Raw genomic sequence first — 22,677 nt, forward strand, 5'->3', positions numbered from 1 at the left:
GAGAGTGCCCAGTATAGTGCCACACGCCTGCCGGAGAGAGTGCCCAGTATAGTGCCACACGCCTGCCGGAGAGAGTGCCCAGTATAGTGCCACACGCCTGCCGGAGAGAGTGCCCAGTATAGTGCCACACGCCTGCCGGAGAGAGTGCCCAGTATAGTGCCACACGCCTGCCGGAGAGAGTGCCCAGTATAGTGCCACACGCCTGCCGGAGAGAGTGCCCAGTATAGTGCCACACGCCTGCCGGAGAGAGTGCCCAGTATAGTGCCACACGCCTGCCGGAGAGAGTGCCCAGTATAGTGCCACACGCCTGCCGGAGAGAGTGCCCTGTATAGTGCCACACGCCTGCCGGAGAGAGTGCCCTGTGTAGTGCCACACGCCTGCCGGAGAGGGTGCCCTGTGTAGTGCCACATGCCTGCCGGAGAGGGTGCCCTGTATAGTGCCACATGCCTGCCGGAGAGAGTGCCCAGTATATACAGGGTGCCCTGTGTAGTGCCACACGCCTGCCGGAGAGAGAGTGCCCTGTGTAGTGCCACACGCCTGCCGGAGAGAGAGTGCCCTGTGTAGTGCCACACGCCTGCCGGAGAGAGAGTGCCCTGTGTAGTGCCACACGCCTGCCGGAGAGAGAGTGCCCTGTGTAGTGCCACACGCCTGCCGGAGAGAGAGTGCCCTGTGTAGTGCCACACGCCTGCCGGAGAGAGAGTGCCCTGTGTAGTGCCACACGCCTGCCGGAGAGAGAGTGCCCTGTGTAGTGCCACACGCCTGCCGGAGAGAGTGCCCTGTGTAGTGCCACACGCCTGCCGGAGAGAGTGCCCTGTGTAGTGCCACACGCCTGCCGGAGAGGGTGCCCTGTGTAGTGCCACATGCCTGCCGGAGAGGGTGCCCTGTATAGTGCCACATGCCTGCCGGAGAGAGTGCCCAGTATATACAGGGTGCCCTGTGTAGTGCCACACGCCTGCCGGAGAGAGAGTGCCCTGTGTAGTGCCACACGCCTGCCGGAGAGAGAGTGCCCTGTGTAGTGCCACACGCCTGCCGGAGAGAGAGTGCCCTGTGTAGTGCCACACGCCTGCCGGAGAGAGAGTGCCCTGTGTAGTGCCACACGCCTGCCGGAGAGAGAGTGCCCTGTGTAGTGCCACACGCCTGCCGGAGAGAGAGTGCCCTGTGTAGTGCCACACGCCTGCCGGAGAGAGAGTGCCCTGTGTAGTGCCACACGCCTGCCGGAGAGAGAGTGCCCTGTGTAGTGCCACACGCCTGCCGGAGAGAGAGTGCCCTGTGTAGTGCCACACGCCTGCCGGAGAGAGAGTGCCCTGTGTAGTGCCACACGCCTGCCGGAGAGAGAGTGCCCTGTGTAGTGCCACACGCCTGCCGGAGAGAGAGCCCTGTGCCTTGTGTAGTGCCTGCCGGACAGTGCCGTGTGCCATATACCTGCTGGACAGAGAGCCCTGTGCCTTGTGTAGTGCCTGCCGGACAGTGCCGTGTGCCATATACCTGCTGGACAGAGAGCCCTGTGCCATGTGTAGTGCCTGCCGGACAGAGTGCCGGTGCCATATACCTGCTGGACAGAGAGCCCTGTGCCATGTGTAGTGCCTGCCGGACAGAGTGCCGTGTGCCATATACCTGCTGGACAGAGAGCCCTGTGCCATGTGTAGTGCCTGCCGGACAGAGTGCCGGTGCCATATACCTGCTGGACAGAGAGCCCTGTGCCATGTGTAGTGCCTGCCGGACAGTGCCGTGTGCCATATACCTGCTGGACAGAGAGCCCTGTGCCATGTGTAGTGCCTGCCGGACAGAGTGCCGTGTGCCATATACCTGCTGGACAGAGTGCCCTGTGCCATGTGTAGTGCCTGCCGGACAGAGTGCCGGTGCCATATACCTGCTGGACAGAGTGCCCTGTGCCATGTGTAGTGCCTGCCGGACAGAGTGCCGTGTGCCATATACCTGCTGGACAGAGTGCCCTGTGCCATGTGTAGTGTCTGCCGGACAGAGTGCCGGTGCCATATACCTGCTGGACAGAGAGCCCTGTGCCATGTGTAGTGCCTGCCGGACAGAGTGCCGTGTGCCATATACCTGCTGGACAGAGTGCCCTGTGCCATGTGTAGTGCCTGCCGGACAGAGTGCCGTGTGCCATATACCTGCTGGACAGAGTGCCCTGTGCCATGTGTAGTGCCTGCCGGACAGAGTGCCGTGTGCCATATACCTGCCGGAGAGAGTGCCGTGTGCCATATACCTGCCGGAGAGAGTGCCGTGTGCCATATACCTGCCGGAGAGAGTGCCGTGTGCCATATACCTGCCGGACAGAGTGCCCTGTGCCATGTGTAGTGCCTGCTGGACAGAGTGCTGTGTGCCCTTTATAGTGCCGCATACCTGCTGGACAGAGTGCTGTGTGCCATGTACCTGCTGGGCTTGTAGGCCCACTGGCCTTTATTCTGCTGCCCTATATGGCTTCATAGTCTTCTGTTTGGTAGCTATGTGAATAGATAGGGCACAGGAGGCAGGCGCCTGCGTTATATATCTGTATTTATAACATGGGTGTATGTATTTGGTGCCATTTTCTCTGTTGATATGGCGCTTTCTACACTTCAGAATAATGGACTCCTCTTCACGATGCTTCTGCTGTTGGTGGAGTGCAGGGTTCAGAAATGAGGTCACATAATGAGCTGTCTGCATGGTGGGCAGTTGGGCAGTGGTCTGCAGCTCCCACCTTCTGCGAGCCCCCAGCTTCACACTTCTTTCTGCTCAGTAGCAGACATACAGGCTTCTGGAATTCTCAGCAGATGTTATTAATGCAGCCAGCAGGTGGCAGCACCGCTCACTGATACGGTTTCCTTCTCCGCTTATGGGGGAGGGGGCCCTGTGGCTGGTCCATTCTGGTGTATGGGAGGCTGCCAGCTGTATGTTGGCCCATGCCATTAGTGCGGAGCATCTGGCAGCCCCGTATATGGCCTTGGGCTACATATGCAGGTGACTAGCAGTATAAAGAGGAGCAGGTAAGCTCTTGCTGGACCAGGAGCTTTCTCTGCAGCCTGTTTCTTTCATTCTAATTGGAAGTTCATGTGGCAAATACTCTGTGGATTTTCTGGGTGAAAATTCCCTTGTGTGTGTTGTATCCACTCTGCTGCAACTAGAACAATCTCATCCACGTGCTGTAGACAGAATCCATCCAACATAACAGCTTATCAGGTGATGATGGAAGAGGAAAACTTGGATGTGTTTGACTCGATGCTCCCATTCATTCCGATTATGGCACGCGTTCTAAATGGCGCTTTGTCAGGTGCCCTCGCCATCTAATGGAGTATGACGCCTGGAATGCTTGGAGCTGATGACGGACATGCCATCAGATCTGCCTGTGAGAAGACGTTATCACACCAGTGTCCCCGGCACTGTGGAGAAATGACTTCTCTGCATTTTTTTTGGTACGTCTTCAGTTGATGAAATAGAAATGGAACAAGTAGTTGATCTCCAATGACAGAAAATAGCACACAATACGCTTCAGAGTAAAAAGACAAAGCCAACCATCTGCAAAGGTCAGAGATGTGATATAGGGTCTCATCCCAAAGCCTGTGACTGCTCCCCTCTCTCATGTAGAGGACAGGGCCATGGTATAGGGGTCAGGGATACATTTTTCAGTAACATTGCAAGCTGCCGTTTCCGACTGACACTCCACCAGCATAAGGAAGCTGCTACATTGTAAGTATATTTTCTTGTCTTTCTGGAGGTGGTTAAAACTAAAGGGGATCTAACATCAGGTTTTTACCCTGTAATCTTAGAGCAGCAGGATGCAGGGGCTGAGACCTTGATTCCAATGATTTGTCACTTGCTGGGCTATTTGCTGTCACTTTGATACAGTTGCTGTAGATGTAGCAGTGCTCAGAATGCTGAGCTCTGTATAACCCTGCCCACAGCACTGATTGGCAGCTTTCTCTGTACACTCTCAGAAAGCTGATAATCAGTGGTGGCGGGGGTTATACCGAGCAGTTGACCAGAAGGCACAAGATAACTAGTTCTGTTGGGATAATCTCCTGATAATAAAACGCTGAATTTATTGAAGGAACATCACAGTCTGTTTAGTGACATATCGCTGGAATCAGGGTCTCGGCCCCTACGTCAGTCAACTCTGTCAGAGAAAGATGCAGATCTCTCTGATAAGATATATTACAAAGTTGCTTATTTTCATGTGTATTATTTCTGATTTAAAAATGAAAATGACAGCTACTCTTTAACTGTTTACGTCTCCTGTACACAATGCTTTGGACATGCATTTGCTAAGAAAAAGTGATTAGCTATCAAGTAATCGCTCACGTTATTATGGAGCAGGAGCCGCCCCCGTGACGAACCGAATGCTGCTGGTTAAAGTTAATTTTCTCCCCGCAGCTTTCGGGTGAGTGCTATAGTACCGCTATTAACCTGCAGATTAACCCCATATCTGCAGGTCAATAGCATTTTTTTCTGGTGACCGGTTCCCTTTAAATCTGACACATGAGCAAAGAATGTCTAATGTGTTTTCTTTACAAGGACTCGGTGCTTCATGGCGGGGCCAATCTTTTACATACACCGTCCCTCCTGCTTGGTGTCCATCTGTCGTCCCCGTTCTCTGGCCCAATGAAACCAGAGCTGTCAATCACAGAAGTGGAGATTGGAAAGTGTATATAAATGTTGGCCCTGCCGCGAAGCACCGAGCGCCTGTACTTGGTTTGAACCGTCCCTGTAAAGCGATTCGGAACGTAGGGCCCCAATATCAGATTCTTGGGGTCCCACAAGCGGCCCCTCCACATGTAAGCTTCGGCCCAATGTAAATGGTGAACGGAGCCAGAACCATACTGCTCTACTTGTCTCTTGTCCTGAGTCTGCAGCTCTGCTCCTATTTTCCTCCATAGGAGCCGACCTGTAGGATCAGGGAGTGACCACTATAAAGTGAACAGAGCTATTCGGTTCCTGCCGATTGGTGAAGGATCCCCCACCGATGTGGTATTGATGACTTAGCTTGGTGCCTTCTCCCAAGTCTAAGACTGGACAACCCTTAACCATAGTGCAAGTTCATCCTCTGCTTTCTCCTTGCAGCCCTCTTACTCTGGACCTTGTACTGTAATAAATGATCCCCAGTTGTCCTCTTGGGGTGCAGCGTGCCACCAATGGGGGGGGGACATTGACCCCTGTCTACTGGAGAAGTTATCTGCAAAACAAAAATGTGACCGAAGCTCAGGGAGTTCTTTGTTCCATGGCCGGCATCCAGCTGAAAACGACAGTTGTGGGAGCCCAGCAGAAAATCAACCCTTTCTGTGCGTCCTACAGATGACCTTGTTTAAAACATCTTTCTCTCATGACATTGATGCTTTAAATTGCAAATTTTATACCTTGCACGTTACGGTCAATCTAGAAGGTGAGCTGTGACATAGAGCACACTAGCAGCAGGGTGTCAGGCTCACCCGTCAATGAACCTTTTCACGTCTCCGAGCAGAAGCTGAGCGGTCGCCATGTTCCTCGGGACCGGTTAATGTGTATGTATGGGTTTGTTGTTCCAGGACACTTAGGGCTCTTACTGTAGTAATCCCCCCGGACTGTCCTATTCCGCAGCTTGGGGATCAGCCAGGAAGTGCTGAATTTCAGACATGCTTATGTAACAAAGCCTGTAAGGTCTTCTAATCATCTTATTCCTTTGTATGTCACATGCCGAAGCTAGGATCCAGCTAGCAGATTTAATTTCCTCTCCCATGTTCCCTTTTTGTTCATACTGTTACGTCTACAACTTAATAATTATTTATTTTTTTTTTTACAGGAAAATAAAGAAAACTCATTTGGGAGAAAAATATGGAATGTGTTTCACTGTTAACTGAACGCACCCAGAGGAACTTTATAGACCTTACTTGTAAAACCCTCAGTTAGCAGTTTGTTCATTCACTTGAACGCTTTCTAGCAATTTCCAGCCAGAGCCGATCCCCGTTTACACAGCTCTGCTCGACAGGTTTCCATAGTCTGGAGCCTACCGCTTAGTCTATCTTCCCAATATTTGTTTCCCTTTTTTTTTTTTTGACCTAAGCAAGAAAGAGAAACCGTCAAAATGGTTCTTGAGGAGTATCTATGGATGGTTATATTGGGCTTCATCATAGCTTTCGTCTTGGCTTTTTCTGTTGGTGCTAACGATGTGGCCAATTCGTTTGGCACAGCGGTGGGTTCTGGAGTGGTCACCTTACGGCAGGCCTGCATATTGGCTTCGATTTTTGAAACCACTGGTTCGGTTTTGCTTGGCGCTAAAGTTGGGGAAACCATCCGGAAGGGTATCGTCGATGTAAACCTCTATAACAACTCTGTGAATTTACTGATGGCGGGAGAGGTTAGCGCTATGGTCGGTAAGTAGTTCATTTATTATCAATGAAATGTGCTTCTCTATTGCTTTCATTATATATGTTGGTAATTCTGATGGGAGTAATCCAGTTGTACAGGGGGTACGGAATGTATTCAGACCCCTTTACATTGTTCACTCTTTGTTTCATTGCAGCCATTTGGTAAATTCAAAAAAGTTCATTTTTTTTCTCATTAATGTACACTCTGCACCCCATCTTGACTGAAAAAAAAAACAGAAATGTAGAAATTTTTGAAAATTTCTTAAAAAAGAAAAACTGAAATATCACATGGTCATAAGTATTGAGTAGAAGCACCTTTTTGAGCTAGTACAGCCATGAGTCGTCTTGGGAATGATGCAACAAGTTTTTCGCACCTGGATTTGGGGATCCTGTGCCATTCTTCCTTGAAGATCCTCTCCAGTACCATCAGATTGGATGGTGATCGTTGGTGGACAGCCATTTTCAAGTCTCTCCAGAGATACTCAATTGGGTTTAGGTCAGGGCTCTGGTTGGACCAGTCAAGAATGGTCACAGAGTTGTTCTGAATCCACGCCTTTGTTATTTTAGCTGTGTGCTTAGGGTCATTGTCTTGTTGGAAGGTGAACCTTTGGCCAAGTTTGAGGTCCAGAGCACTCCGGAAGAGGTTTTCATCCAGGATATCTCTGTACTTGGCCGCATTCATGTTTCCTTCAATTGCAACCAGTCGTCCTGTCCCTGCAGCTGAGAAACACATATCATGATGCTGCCACCACCATGTTTCACTGTTGGGATTGTATTGGGCAGGTGAAGAGCAGTGCCTGGTTTTCTGCACACATACCACTTAGAATTATCACCAAAAGTTCTATCTTCGTCTCATCAGACCAGAGAATCTTATTTCTCATAGCCTGGGAGTCCTTCATGTGTTTTAGCATGTGGCTAAAATATGAGTGTCTGAGCAAAGAGTCTGAATACTTATGACCATGTGATGTTTCAATTTATCTTTTTTACTAAATTTGCAAAAATTTCTACATTTCTGTTTTTTTTTTTTTTTTTGTTCAGTCAAGATCGGGTGCAGAGTGTACATTAATGAGAAAAATGAACTTTTTTGAATTTACCAAATGGCTGCAGGGCTGTGGAGTCGGAGTTGTGGAGTCGGAGTCGGTGCTCATTTTGGTGGAGTCGGAGTTGGAGTCGGTATAAAATGGACCGACTCCGACTCCTAAAATATATAATAAATTGGGTACAGTAATTCAATGCAGGATGTGCTGAATATTTTTTCATAGGAGTTTGGGAAAGTTATGAAATGTCCTATAAATGGCTGTTATATTCCTGATCTAAGGCTACATTCACACACAGCGTTTTTCCTGTGTTTTTTGAGGATACGTTTTTCAGCTGCAAAAGCTGATCATCTTTTTAAAAAACTGCATCACCTGAAAGGTTTTTGAGCTCATAGATAATGTTTTCAATAGCAAAAGCAGATTAGAAATCTGCTCTATCTATCCATTTATCCATATCTGTCTATCCATATCGTATCTGTACCAAAAAGAATGAAAACCGGGTAGTACACCAATATATATTCTGTTCTATATAAATATCTTGATTATTGGATCATAAAAATGATTAAATGTCTGATGTTCACATTGTACTACAATAAATTTTTCACTTAAATATAAGCAATATAATATAAGTTCGATTTTGGCGCGCACGGCGCACCGTCAAAAGTGCGCAGCGCAGGTCAAAGCGCAACTAGCGCACGGCCTGCGCACGATCTGCGCACCCTATGCTAAAGAGAGGGTGCGCCGATCGCAGGCGCCGCTGTCCGCTAGTAGGCGGCGCTACAAGCAAGGGGCGGGCACGCCGGGCAGAGAGCCGGCTCGGGGGCGGAGCTACCCCCGGCCGTGCGTGCGCTTAAAAAGCGCTAATGTGAAACCGGCCTTACCGACTCCACAGCCCTGGCTGCAATGAAATAGTGAAAAATTTAAAGGGGTCTGAATACTTTCCGTACCCACTGTATGCTGGAATCCCTATTGGAATACTGCACTGGATTAAGATATCAGCAGTAAATGTATAAGCGCTCTGCTAGTGCCAGTGGCTTGTATGTAGTGTACAGGAAGCAATGGTTTGTTTGACATCTCTCCACTTACTGTGAATCGAGAATTTCTGTATAAAATGAGTAAGACCAGCTTGTCTGCCAAGGTGTCCCTTCTCAAATGCAAGATGAGACCTGAGGGCAACCGTACGATCGGGAGTCTTTAGCAAGGTGTCACTGACCTCCTCGGGAAGTTTTAATACTGATTTAAAATCAGAAAATAAGCCATTATTTTAAATATGGTTTACTGGGCAGAGAAGAAATGTCTGCAGTTTCTGACTGTGATGGGCACACTGTCACGATTGCCCTGTGTTCCCCGTGCGAGTGGGCAGTCACATGATCCCGAGTATGAGATTTGCATAGTTGTGGTCAAGTGCCGGCTAATTTCTCAATAGGACATTGACAGACGCACAAGAGTCTAATCTGCACATGACATGATGTCCCCAGGGTGTACAGGAGAATTCTGACAGTGTGCAAACTACACATTGCTACGATTCCACAGTCTGCAGTCACATACACGGTAGACGTTTCTTCTCAGCATGGAAAATGCTATAAATCAAGTTTGTTGGTGGGTTTTTTTTTTTTTTTTAAATATTTTCTTTTCTAGAATTCTTTATTTTTATTTTCCATGTCAGTGTGAAGAATAAAAATATTCCAAATTACCGAAACCTCGCAATTTTTACTATGGCCACTAAACCTTTTGATAGGCTGAAACTATACTGTAGGTCGCTCCTGCACCCGAATACTTGTGTACAGTCAGTGAGACATCCCCGTCCCCAATGAGTCGATAACAAACTATCCCCGAGGAAGTGAGGTGCGAAACGCACGTCGGGGTGTTCGCGTGACGTGGTGACATCTTTTACAATGGGTAAGGGGACTCCTGCTGTTTACCTTATATGGTTATTATTGCTAACGCTACTTGAATTATTGCATTGTGATTGCTTCCCTTTACATAGGGAGCTTTTTGTCTCACCTCTTTTTACTCCTGCTCACCTCCATGTTATGTGGTGACATCTGTATGCATTAACAATTTGGCCATTGTTTAATATACCTACATGGGAGTTTCTGGCCCCTACTTATTTACATAAGTCCCCACGCCACTATCACAGCTGCATCATTGTCTGCCTTTTTTATATGTGTTACTTTTTGTAATTCTTTGTAACTTTGTACACCATTGTGTCTTGTCTGATTAATTTTTGATATTTAATAAAGGGAATTTTTGTATATATGACGAGACACTTCTATGACTTTATTATTTATTTTTTTATTTATTGCTTCTGAGGAATACAAACTCTCAGTTTTTCTTGATGTTTTTTCTATTGGATGTAGAGTATCCCTAAACCAAATTAAATTATGGTATTTTTGTAAATCCATGTTCCTGGCTATGTATTTATTATACTGAATGATTGTTGTACACATTTTTGGTAAGTTCTCCTTTTACAGAGAACCTATCACGGGCAGCGTCAATTACAGCTTGGATGCATGATTGTAATAAGTTATATTATTCTCAGAAAAGGGCTCTAACGTTTCAGAGAAAATCTGGTTTGAAGATCCGGTTCTTCCAGCGCCGCTGCAGGGGTTTCACAGATCACTCCCTTCTGTGCACTGGGAGAGACCTGTCAGGCATCTGCACATGCACTGGGAAGAGGAGGCTAAGGGTGGAGCGGGACTACTCTGGTCTCGGACTGTGGTCCCCAGCCAAATCTTCAAAGTATATTTTCTCTGAAAACACCGTAGCGAAACAGATATACTTGGCAGCAACTGTGCAGCCAGGCAGCAATTAATACTGCCCATGGTTTGGGTAGAATACGTTACTTGACAGGTTCCCTTTTTGAAAATATTTTGTAATGCCTTCTTTTCTCACATGTCAGCCCCTCACAGGAAGATTACTCATTTCACTATGTACACACTGTATCGGAGGAAATCTACCCTTTACATATATTGAAGGAAATCTGTCATCTGATAGATGCAACCCAAACCACGAGCAGAATGAATCTGAGTCTGTTATAGCTGTTTGTGCTTGTGTTTTACTCTGAAAGGGTAGGTAGAAACCTGTCAAATAAAGGTACCATATATACTCGCGTATAAGCCGACCCGAGTATTAGCTGAAGCACCTAATTTTGCCACGGAAAACTAGGTAAGCTTATTGACTTGAGTATAAGCCGGGTATGCATTGTCCCCTCATCCCTGTCCTGCTATGCATGGCTCCTCCCCCCGTCCCCTCATCCCTGTCCTGCTAGGCATGACTCACCCTCCCGCCGTCGTTGTAGGCATGGCTCACCGCATCTCCATTGTCCCCCTGCGGCAGCTCTCCTGTGCTGAGCGGTCATGTGGTACAGCTCATTAAGGTAGTGAATATGCGCTTCACGTCTATAGGAGTGTAGACGTGTGCATATTCATTACCTTAATGAGCGGTACCATGTGACCGCTCAGCACAGGAAGAGCTGCCGGGATGGAGATGCATGGGCTGCGTGAGGAGGGTGAGTATGATTTCTTCTGGATGCCGGCGGCTGGAGCTGTCCCCATGCCACAGGCGTCGGCTCATGCCGCCGCTTCCTCTTCCCATTGCCGGCTTTCTGGACAGTGACTCATGTATAAGCTGAGGGGAGGGCTGGTAGTGCCCGCATAACCAGTGGCAGAGACCTGAGACAGGGGAACACCTGATGGACCGGCTGTCTGTGTGGCTGACCTGCAAGGTGCTTCCTGGCTATCGGATGGCTGGGACGGGTCAGAGGACGTCCGATGAAGGACCGCTCCAGGGCAAAGTTGCAGGGTGCTGCTCCAGATGCTGTGGAAGAAAGGAAAATCATTACTATCATGCCTTTACAAGAAGCATCAGCTGTGGATTAGAAAAACACAGATTAATAAAAATAAAAACCAAAAAATTATAATACTTACGATCTGGTGGCAAGGACCGGTCTTGGGAACTGCAACGCTTGATAGCACCGGTATCTTGTTCTTGTCCTTGATGCTGAACCACTGCAAACCTGGCCCTCAGCGCAAACATCACTGTTGAAGCGGTCCTTGATCGAGCGCCAACGTGTTCGGACTTTGTCCACTGTTGGGAAAAAAACCAAACAACATTTAACAATTGTGTTTGATGCACGACATATGCTATCACTAAACCCAACAGTGCCATCACAAACAAGAGTCAATGCGGTACAATACAGCAATACAATACCCAAAGCAGTCACTGTTGAGCCAGATGACACTGTTGGGCTTCCTGCTAGAATATATCTAGCACGAAACCCAACAGTGCCATCAAGGACAATAGTCACTGCGGCATAACAGAGCAGGGAAATACTTACTAAACGCCTTTTTGGAGGATGCAGTTCCTGGATCTGTCCCAGCCATCCATCAACGCTGCGGCCACCTCATTCCATAGCCGCCGGGTCACCACATTGTCCTTGTACAGCCGGTCACGGCTGTCCCACAACGGGGTACGCTCCTGGACCAGGCGGATAAGGTGCTCATTATCCAGGTAGACGTCTTCATCCCATTGTGGAACCTAGACAAAACACATTCATTAGAATATTCGAATTTTGTGTGAATAAAAAGTTAAAAAAAAGATCCAGAAAAGAGGAAATATAGAAGATAAAAAATAAAGAACATTACAAATCATTTGATACTTACATTTCGTATCACCACCGGGACTTGGCTTGGCTGCTCATGCTGTTCGCCCTCACTAGTTGCGTCCGCTGAAGATGACGATGTCTGGGGAAAAAAAAACAACAAACGTTAGAGATTTTGAGAAGCAGCACATATACTTACCAAACACACGAAAATAATCACCTCACGGTCTGCTTGCGCCAGTTCCTGCCGGGATGGTGAATATTCCGATGACATACTGCATGTAAAAATAATACAAAGCATTAGTACATATACAATTTAAAAGGACAGGCATACATTTTTAGATGTAATAATACTCACATTCTTGCCGCTGAAGCTGGAATTGAAAATGAGGTGGTCTTTTGCAGTCTATCTGCTCTCCAGGCTATCTCTATAGTTATGGTACAGTGCTGGCAGACACCTCCTTTTATATAGACATGAAGTTTTTTTTTTAGGTGGGGATTTTTATAACTAGTCTAACCAATGGCCACCAAAAAAACGCATGCCTATGCGCACCCATAGACCATAATGGTAATTTTTTGCGCAAAACGTGCGCATGCGTTTTTTTTTTTTAAACGGTTGGGCGGACCAAAAAATGCAACATGTAGCATCTGGAAATTAAGGACGCACACCATAAACGCAGCGCACGAAAAACGTATACGTGCGCATGCCAACACGCACGTATGCGCACCCATGTTAAATATAGGGGGAAAAAACGCGGCGCAAAAAAAACGCAAATGTGAAACAAGCCTAAATGTCAGGGTTTTACTCATTGAAGTAGTATTTTCTTTGATTATTTTTTTGTCTTTAATTTTTTAGCATATACAGATTTTCTTTTTCTTACACTGATAAATTATTTTCTTAGACACTTTATAGTAAACTCTTCTGAACACCCCATACACATTAGACTAATGTCAGCTGAACCCGCCGATATCAACAGGTTCAACTGACATAAACCTGCAAAAGACAAAATGAGCAAAAACTCTACTGTAACTAAATAAGTAAAAGCAAAAGTGCATCTAAATAATAGCGTTTTTAGTAATGCTGACAGTCTATTGTGTATGGGGGCCGAATGATTGTTGGGGAAGAGATCAATCCAGCGTGTCCAACTTCAGACTGCCGATCACATACACCTGGGCATAAGTTGGCCATTTCTTTCTCATAGAGACCACAGGAGTGCTCGGCTGTACTAAAGCTTCACCGAGTTGTCCAAGATGGTTGTCAGCCATACAAACAACCTAAACATATTTTGGCCGTCAACATCTAGCTTATATTGCCCACTTCACCTTCTGTCTTCAAAAACTGTTTTTAAATGTGAAGTAGTTATTTTACATTTTGGGTCTATTTTGGGATCACAAAAATGGAAATAAAATGATCCAGTACTGAATCCATTCATTTGAATAGGAACGGATATGTCCTAAAATGTCTTTTTTGACTGCACTACATTTTTTTAGCTGGATCAAAGAGTGAAGTTAACTCAATTTTTTTTATTTAATAATCTGGCCCCCCACAAAAGATAACTGGATCTGTGTTTTTTGTTTTTTTTCCCCCTTTGGTTAATGGAAAACGGCTCAAAATGGATGTTCACGTGTTATCTGTTAGAGAACCTGACAGCTGATGCGCTGCCTGATCTGTGGGCAGCCTGTATTACAGCAGCTGTATATCCTCAGACAAGCTGAGGAATGTTGCACTGTTTTTTTTTGCTTTTGGTAGAAAATTGGGCACAGGACTCTGTTGCAACTGATATGGGGAAAGGAAAATGTTAAGATTTTGGTCAACATGGTTGCATGAATAACCACAAAAAGTCATAAATACTTACCATATATACTTGTGTATAAGCCGACCCCCTTAATTTTGCCACAAAAAAATGGGAAAACTTATTGACTCGCGTATAAGCCTAGCGTGGAAAATGCAGCAGCTACTGGTAAATTTCAAAAATAAAAAGATACCAATAAAAGCAAAATTAATTGAGACATCAGTAGGTTGCATGTTTTTGAATATGAAGAGCCATATTGAATTAGGAGCCCCATATAATGCTCCATACAGTTCATGATGGGCCCATAAGATGCTCCATACAAAATGCGCCACATATAATGCTTCACAAAGGTTAATAATGGCCCCATAAGATGCTCCATAAAGGTTATGGCCCCATAAGATGTTCCATATATTATGCTGCCCCCCAGAAGATGCTCCATTGAATATGCCCTCATAAGATGCCCCATAGATTATACCCCCATATATTGCTGCTGCCGCTACTGTAGGTATTTAAAAATACTGCGCGCTTATGGGCTCAGGACCCGGCACCTGAGATATTGACCTGTCCCAGTTCCAACGCTGCTCGCCACTGTCTGCCTGCCGGGTCCCTCTGTCAGTGACGTTCAGGCAGCAGAGGGCGCAAACTGACTACATCATCGTGCCCTCTGCTGCCTGAACGTCACTGACAGAGGGGACCTGGCGGGCAGACAGCGGTGAGCAGCGTTGGAACCGGGACAGGTGAATATAGCATATACTTACCTCCCCCTGGCGCGTCTCTGCAGCCCCGTTCTCCCACTGTCTCCCTTCAACGGTCACGTGGTACCGCTCCTTAAAGTAATAAATATGCGCATATTCATGACTTTAATGAGCTATACCATGTGACCACTGTAGGAAGAAAGGGAGACTGTGCCGGGCGGGTGGGGTCAGTATGATCTGACACCCCCGCTCCCACCTACCACCTGGCTATATGACTCGCGTACAAGCTGAAAAAATGGGCTAAAATCTCGGCTTATACGCGAGTATAAACGGTATAATAAAAACAGATTTACCTATGTTAATTTGTGGCCGAAATCTCTGACTGTCTCATTCATCTGAAATCCATGAACGTACTGCGGAAACTACCCAATTCATATGTATATAATGGTTTCTCTAGCTCTGACTCCTTTTTTAAAAAATTCTTATTTTAGACCAAACGTAGAAGCGAGTCAATCGTTTTTGCTAATTTTCTGTTGCCTGATGAAAGCTTTATATATAATCTTTATATACTTACAATTGCTAATTTTTTCCTTTCTACCCAGTTAACTCTTCTCTTTTCCATTAGGTTTATGACAGCATGTGATTATAAACTGGCTAGCTGAGTCCTTGGGAGCTCTATATAGATACTGGAATTTTCCCTGTATGACTGATGGGTCATTTCAAAAGGCCCTGTCAGGGTGAGGAGCGGAGCAGCTGGGTCAGAGTTGAAGAGGGGGGAATGATTTCTGCAGGGCCAAGAGATTTCTTGTTTCTACATAGAGCAGAGAAAAGAGAAGAATTAGCTGGGTAGAAGAAAGGCAAAATGAGCAATTGTATGTGCACAGTACTATACAATAGGATTGCAATATATTCACCACTTTTTGTGCTTTTGTTCCTTGTCTTGCCAGAGCAATAACTTTAGTTTTTTTTGGTTTTTTTTTATTTTCCATCAATATATTAGGGCTTGTATTTTTAAGGCGGAGTTGTGCTTTTGAATGGCATCATTGATTTTACTATATAGTGTACTGAAAAACGGGAAAAAAATTCCAAGTGCGTTGAAATTGCAAAAAAAAAAGTGCAATCTCACAATTATTTATTTATTTTTACCATGTTCACTCCTAAAGCTGACCTTTCATTATGATTCTGCAGGTTCGTACAAGTGCGCAGATACCAAACTTGTATAGATTCTTTTTTTTTTTTTTTTTTTCATTTAAGTGGTGAAATTTTTCTTTAAAGTTTGTAAGAAAAGTGTCCATTTTTCAAGATTTGTAGCGTTTTTTCTGGGGCTGGGTGAGGGCATGTTTTTTTTTGCACCCTGAGATGACATTTTTATTGATACCATTTTGGGGTAGATACAATCTTTTCATCGCCTCTTATTGCAATGTTGCAGCGACCCAAAAAGTAATTTCTGTCATTTTAATTTTATTTTTTCTCGTTACTCAGTTTACCGATCTGATTAATCTACTACTTGATATTTTGAAAGAATCAATGAGGCACTGGCGCTAGACATGATGAAAACTACCTAGATGCCTGGTTTTGTGAACAAAATACACTTTTTCAGGCAACAGGTGGTATGTAAAATTTAGAAGAGCATAAGGACAGAGAAGGTTGTGTATATTCAATATAAAAAAGGTGGTCAGATCAGGTCCTAAATAGATAATCGCATAAATAATAACCACTCAGTAAGTGAGTGGACCAAGTGTAACTTTTGCATAGTAAAAATGAATTATCGTATATGGTAAATGTATAGCAAGATGATGGTGCGTCAAAGATCACTTCAATTTCTGAAGCAGACAGCTGGTGGCTGGTATTTTCAAGCTGCTAAGGGATTATGGATATTGGACATTTAAATAAAAATGCCAAAGTGTGTTTTTGTTTTATTTCAAAAAAGACTTTATTCTTGCTCCGTCTTTATTTACCATATATCTATAGGATTAGTAATGGATAGCTGTCTTATAGCCACCTCTCCATTACTAAGCTGTGGGTGTGATGTCACCGGACAATACAAAGGTGACATCAACCCCTCAAATATGAACTCCCTGTAGCAGCAGCAAGTGGGAAGAGCCGGGCAAGGTGCCAGATTTGGCGTATTTAATAGATACGACTTTTCTGGGTGGCTATGGGCTGCTATTTTTAGGCTGCAATATCCATGGCCCCTTACCAGCCTGAGAATATCAGCCACCAGCTGTCTTCCTTAGCTTGGCTGGTTGTCAAGAAATGGGGGAATCCAAATAAAAAAAATTTGTATTTAATAAATATATATATATATATATATAATAAATTTTGCTCAAAAACATAAAGGGGAAACTTAAACAACAGAATATAACTGCAAGTCAATCAAACTTCTGTGAAATCAAACTGTCGACTTAGGAAGTAACACTGTTTGGCAATCAATTTCCCATACTGTTGTGCAAATGGAATAGACAACAGATGGAAATTATTGGCAATTATCAAGACACACTCGATAAAGGAGTGGTTCTGCAGGTGGGGTCAGTTCTGAATGTTGGCTGTGTTTTCACACTCGTGGTAGCATGAGATGGACTCTACATCCCACACAAGTGGCTCAGGTAGTGTACCTCTTCCAGGATGGCACATCAATGCGAGCTGTGGCAAGAAGGTTTGCTGTGTCTGTCAGCGTTGTGTCCAGAGGCTGGAGGCACTACCAGGAGACAGGCCAGTACACCAGGAGAAGTGGAGGGGGCCGTAGGAGGGCAACAACCTAGCAGCAAGACCGCTACCTCAGCCTTTGTGTCTCTTGATAATTGCCAATAATTTTCATCTGTTGTCTATTCCATTTGCACAACAGTATGTGAAATTGATTGGCAATCAATGTTGCTTCCTGAGTGTACAGTTTGATTTCACAGAAGTTTGATTTACTTGGAGTTATATTCTGTTTAAGGGTACTGCTACACATAGCGACGCTCCAGCGATCTTGACAACGATACGACCTGGTAAGGATCGCTGGTGTGTCGCTACATGGTCGCTAGTAAGCTGTCAGAGGCAGATCTACTCAACGACGCAGCAAAGATGCGGCGATCCGTATAACGACCTCGGCGGTCGTTGGGACCTTGTCACACAGCAGCTATTCTGATGACTCAGACCTCGATAGATGTGAGTTCTGATTCTCCAACAAGGTCGCTCGTCGTTGTTATGGTGTCAAACACAGCGATGCGTGCTGGCCAGCGGGACACCAACGATCAAAAAATGGCCCGGAACATTCGAGGACGATCAGCGATATCGCAGCAGGGGGCCGGTCACCGCTATGTGTCTCATGTAGCGAGATCGCTGGCAAGGTCGCTGTTGTCACAAAATCTGTGACGTTTCAGTGCTATGTGTAACGGGGGCCTTAAGTGTTCCCTTCATTCTTTTTGAGCAGTGTGTGTGTGTGTGTGCGTGTGTGTGTGTGTGTGTGTGTGTATATATATATATATATATATATATATATATATATATAGATAGATAGATATTTTGATTAAAAAAAAAAAAAAAATAATACAGGTTGTGGGGACCCCTCTATGCTTGACAACCAGCATTGCTGAGGGTTGCAGGGGAACCCGCGCCGTGGTAGAAAATTTTTATTTACAACGCAGGAGCCGGCTGATGAATACTCCCATCAGCCGCCGCCTGCTCGCTCTAGTATTATTCACAGTAGGCGTCGACTGATGGGATCAGTAGTCCCATAAACTGACACCAGTGGCCGGAGGTACACTTATCCCTCCAATCACAGTTGCGGGCTCTCTCTGTCTTTTGACAGAGTGGGAACCGCGGCTGTCTGACCGGTGGTGATGATTTTAACACCGATCAGAAGCAGTGTTTATGTGAATGACTGCGTGGCAAACACTGGCTGTTCAGGCCCCTCATTCAAATGAATGGGATTCGGGTCCAAGTAGTGTTCTGGTACCGAACCAGAACTTTTTGTAACTGTTCGGCCGGACCGAGCATCCAAGTATCTGCCCATGTCTAATTGCCAGTATTAACATAAACGTTTAAAAATATTGATGTGTAAATGTGGATGTTACACAGATGTAATGAAAACTGACACATATGACCATATGAATGAACATCTGCAGTCTTTCAGACACTTGATTGAGCATGGCCTAAATCATCTTGAGACAAAAGTGTAAGGGTTTGTTCACATGTATGCGTTTTTGTGGTTTTTTTTTTTTCCCCCCCAGAATGAATTTAGGCTAATTTTAGCTGTGTTTTGTCATAGCAACTATATCTAAGATTTCAGAAATCTCATCTCACAACTTGTTTTTTTGGTCCTCCGTATTTTGTGTTTTTCAGAATAGAGCATATTTCCCCCCCCCCCCCCCCAACCTTTTTTACCCGTTGAAAGTAATGGGTGATGAAAAAAGACGTTGAAAAAAACTCAGGTGCCAGGTTTTGCTTTGCTTTTGTGCCAAACCTGATGAAGTAAAGTCAGATTTTTATTTTTGGCACCAAACTGTATCCGCATGCACGAGAGACAAATGTAACCTGACTAAAACGCAGCAGAAAAAACAAGCAAAACCTGCTTTTTTGCAGCAAGTTTCTTAATGCCAAGAGGAATTCAGCAAAACGCAATGTGTGTGTGAACATAGCCTAAGGCTATGTGCAAAATCTGCGTTTTTGATGCTTTTGTTTCCAAGCTTAAATGGTCCAAAAACCCAATGGAATCCTTATGCAAGGTACTGTAATTCAGTGACAATCCTGAAGTGTTGTGCACATGATTTCCATGCCTATTTGCACTCCTTTTTTCTTTTTTTTTTTTCTCCGGCATGTCAATTCTTTTTGCAGCGTTTCCGTACCCATTGACTTCAATTGAGTCTGTCAAATCTGCGGAAAAACTCGGGTATCAAAATGTTTGCAGATTTGCTGAGTTTCTATGTTGCGTTTTACCGTCTTTCTATGGTGTTTTCCATGCTGTCCTCTGTGTGACAGTGTGGGAAACACCGGTGAGGTGGTTCTTATCGGTGGTAATGCTAATGCCAGTAGACCATCAGTCAGAGTGCTGCGGGATCAGGCTGTCGGATGTCAGCCTGATCCCGCAGCTGTGACGTCAACCACAGTAATGCTGCCGCAGACTGTCAGAGCGCTGTGGGATCATGCAGCTGACTGTGACCTGCCGTAAAAAGCTGGCGTGGGCCGATAACACTGCTGCTTTCGTCGGGCTATGTCTGCTGTCACTGATGACAGTTGGTGCCGCTGATGGAAGAAGTAGTATTATCTACCGGCGCCTGTGCTCACAGTTTAGAAAAAAATAAATTCAAATTACAAACACATTCACATGAAAATAAAAAACATTATACTCACCTAACACCAAATCCCCGACGCCCTTGTCGCCTAGAAATTATGTAAAATAAACCAACATATATTCACCTGTCCGCCGTAATCCCGAGTGTCCCACGGCGATCTCACTTGTGGAACAGTCACATCAGGAGATGTGATCGCTCTACCTGTACGCCAGCGATACACTGACAGGAGGTAATTGCTTCTGCAGTGTATCACTGAGCTGCTGTGAGAGTTCACCAGAGTTCATCAGCTCCAGTGTTCTCAGTTACAGCACTGCTGTGTGAGAACTTTCCCACGCATCAGTAGGTTCCGTAAGGGAGATAACCGGAGCTGATCAGCTGATGAACTCCAGTGAACTCTCTCAAGGCAGTTCAGTGATACACTGACAGGAGGTAATTGCTTGTATCGCCGGCTGTCTTTGAGAGCAGTCATATCACTGATGTGACTGCTCTCAAAGTGTTCAGGATTATTGTGGGACATTATGGATTATCTTCTCTGTGGACAGGTGAGGAATATTTGTGGTTTATTTTATTTTTGTTGCAGGAGACTTTTGCTTCGGTGGATTAGGCGTTTGGAAAGTATGGTTTAATTAAGATTATTAAAGGAGTCTGTCACTATTTCAAATAAAGGACGTCTGTTTTTATACAATTTCACTATGGGGTTACTAATGGATAGATGTCTTTATAGACGCCTCTCCATTATTAACCTATGGGGTTAATGTCACCTTTGTATTGTCGGTTGACATTAACCTCACAAATATGAACCCCACTTGAGACCGCTACAGGTCAGGTGGAAAGCAGGGCTGTGGAGTCGGTAAGCCAAACCTGCGACTCCGACTCCTCAATTTCCCTTACACCGACTCCACGACTCCGACTCCCACACATATTGCTTATATTTAAGTGAAAAATTTATTGTAGTACAATGTGAACCTCAGACATTTAATCATTTTTATGATCCAATAATCAAGATATTTAGATAGAACAGAATATATATTGGTGTACTACCCGGTTTTCATTCTTTTTGGTACAGATACGATATGGATAGACAGATATGGATAAATGGATAGATAGAGCAGATTTCTAATCTGCTTTTGCTATTGAGAACATTATCTATGAGCTCAAAAACCTTTCAGGTGATGCAGTTTTTTAAAAAGATGATCAACTTTTGCAGCTGAAAAACGTATCCTCAAAAAACACAGGAAAAACGCTGTGTGTGAATGTAGCCTTAGATCAGGAATATAACAGCCATTTATAGGACATTTCATAACTTTCCCAAACTCCTATGAAAAAATATTCAGCACATCCTGCATTGAATTACTGTACCCAATTATATATTTTAGGAGTCGGTCCATTTTATACCGACTCCAACTCCGACTCCACCAAAATGAGCTCCGACTCCGACTCCACGACTCCGACTCCGACTCCACAGCCCTGGTGGAAAGAACGAGGCCAAGCACCAGATTTGACGCATCTTATTGATGCGCCTTTTGTGGGGTGACTGAGAGCTGATGTTTTTAGTCTGGAAGGGGGCCAATATCCATGGCCCCTTCCTAGGCTATTAATATCAGCTTGCAGCTGTCTGCATAGCCTTTGCTGGTTATTATAGGGGTACCCCACGTGATAGAGAGAGAGAGATATATATATATATATATATATATATATATATATATTTATTTTTTTTTTTTTTTCTTCCCATTTTAAGTCCGTAAAGGCTATGTATATAGCTGTGAGCTGATATTAATAGCCTAGGAAGCTCCATGTGTATTGCCCCCTTCCCAGGCCATGAACATCTGCCCTTAGCCGTTGGCTTCCCCTCTGCTGGTTATAAAAATTACGAGGGAGGCAACGCATTTTTTTTTCATAATTTTTTTTTAGCTTAGTAATGAGGGTATCGGGCTGACACCTTTTCATTACTAAGCCTAGAACTACATGTCAATGACAGCTGCTGCCCTAATCCCATTACCCTGATGCCACACTGCATCAGCATGTAAAAGTTGGTGTTAAGCCAAGAAATTACATCGCAAGACTTTTTTTTTTTTTTTTCCTTTATTTAGCTCAAAAAATCCTTCATTGTTGTACAAAAGCACATGCAAAAATACATGTTTTTCCTGCCAAGAGATGCATAAACCTTGCAGAAATTTCTGCAGGCAAATACTCAACGTGCACACACAGCCTAAGAGGAACCTACCAGGTCTCCCACACCACCACAGTTAGATTACTAAGCCATTTCCAGGAATTCTAAAAAAAAAGTCTTTGATCTCCCAGAAAAACGGTCATACTTTCGCAAAATCGGCTTTTTTGTCGCTCTTCTCATATGCTAATTAGCTAAGACTACTTTATAAGGGTATCTGCAAGTCATAAAAGTATGCACACTGTTAATGACTAATGGTGTGTATACATTTTCTTATGCATTAATAAGTAAACTACTATGAAAGGACAAAGGCAATACATATGTTGAACCCAGTTGGAGGGAGTAACAATCCTTTCTAGTTGGGTTGTGTAATCACATCCCCCCGTGTGATTGCCACCTTCCTCACTGTCCCAGTCATCTCTTAGGGGTACTTCACACTAAGCAAGATCGCTAGCGAGATCGCTGATGTGTCACCGATTTTGTGACGCAACAGCAATCTCGCAGTGTGTGGCACGCATTAGTGACCTGCTCCCCCCGCCGGGTATCGCTGATCGTGCAGGAATGTCCTGGGCCATTTTTTGGTCATTGGTCTCCAGCTGGCCAGCACACATCGCTGCGTGTGGCAGCGGGAGACCAACGATCAGCGAGCTCCCTGGACTGTAAGCAGACACTGGGAGCTGGTATACAGGGTATACAGTGGGTAACTAAGCGCGCGCAGCACTTGGTTATCCGCTGTGTACCCTGGATACCAGTGCGCTCGCTGGTCCTGAT

At 45.0% G+C, this 22,677-nt stretch overlaps 1 protein-coding gene across 4 annotated transcripts in view; it reads left to right on the forward strand.

The window, feature by feature from the left end:
• Nucleotides 1–22,677, forward strand: part of SLC20A2 (solute carrier family 20 member 2) — a 113,771-nt gene that overhangs the window by 55,825 nt on the left and 35,269 nt on the right. For 3 of the 4 annotated variants that reach the window (XM_073543141.1, XM_073543147.1, XM_073543124.1), the window contains exon 2: nt 5,771–6,341. In XM_073543141.1, the coding sequence (XP_073399242.1) occupies nt 6,053–6,341 (289 nt within the window). In that variant the 5' untranslated portion in view covers nt 5,771–6,052. Of the gene's footprint in view, nt 1–1,270; nt 3,685–5,770; nt 6,342–22,677 lie in introns of those variants that run through there. The other variant, XM_073543132.1, reaches the window with a different exon arrangement.

The sequence above is a fragment of the Dendrobates tinctorius genome, unplaced genomic scaffold (assembly GCF_039654945.1).
Source record: "Dendrobates tinctorius isolate UK_male_01 unplaced genomic scaffold, ASM3965494v1 ptg000011l, whole genome shotgun sequence".
Taxonomy (NCBI): domain Eukaryota; kingdom Metazoa; phylum Chordata; class Amphibia; order Anura; family Dendrobatidae; genus Dendrobates; species Dendrobates tinctorius.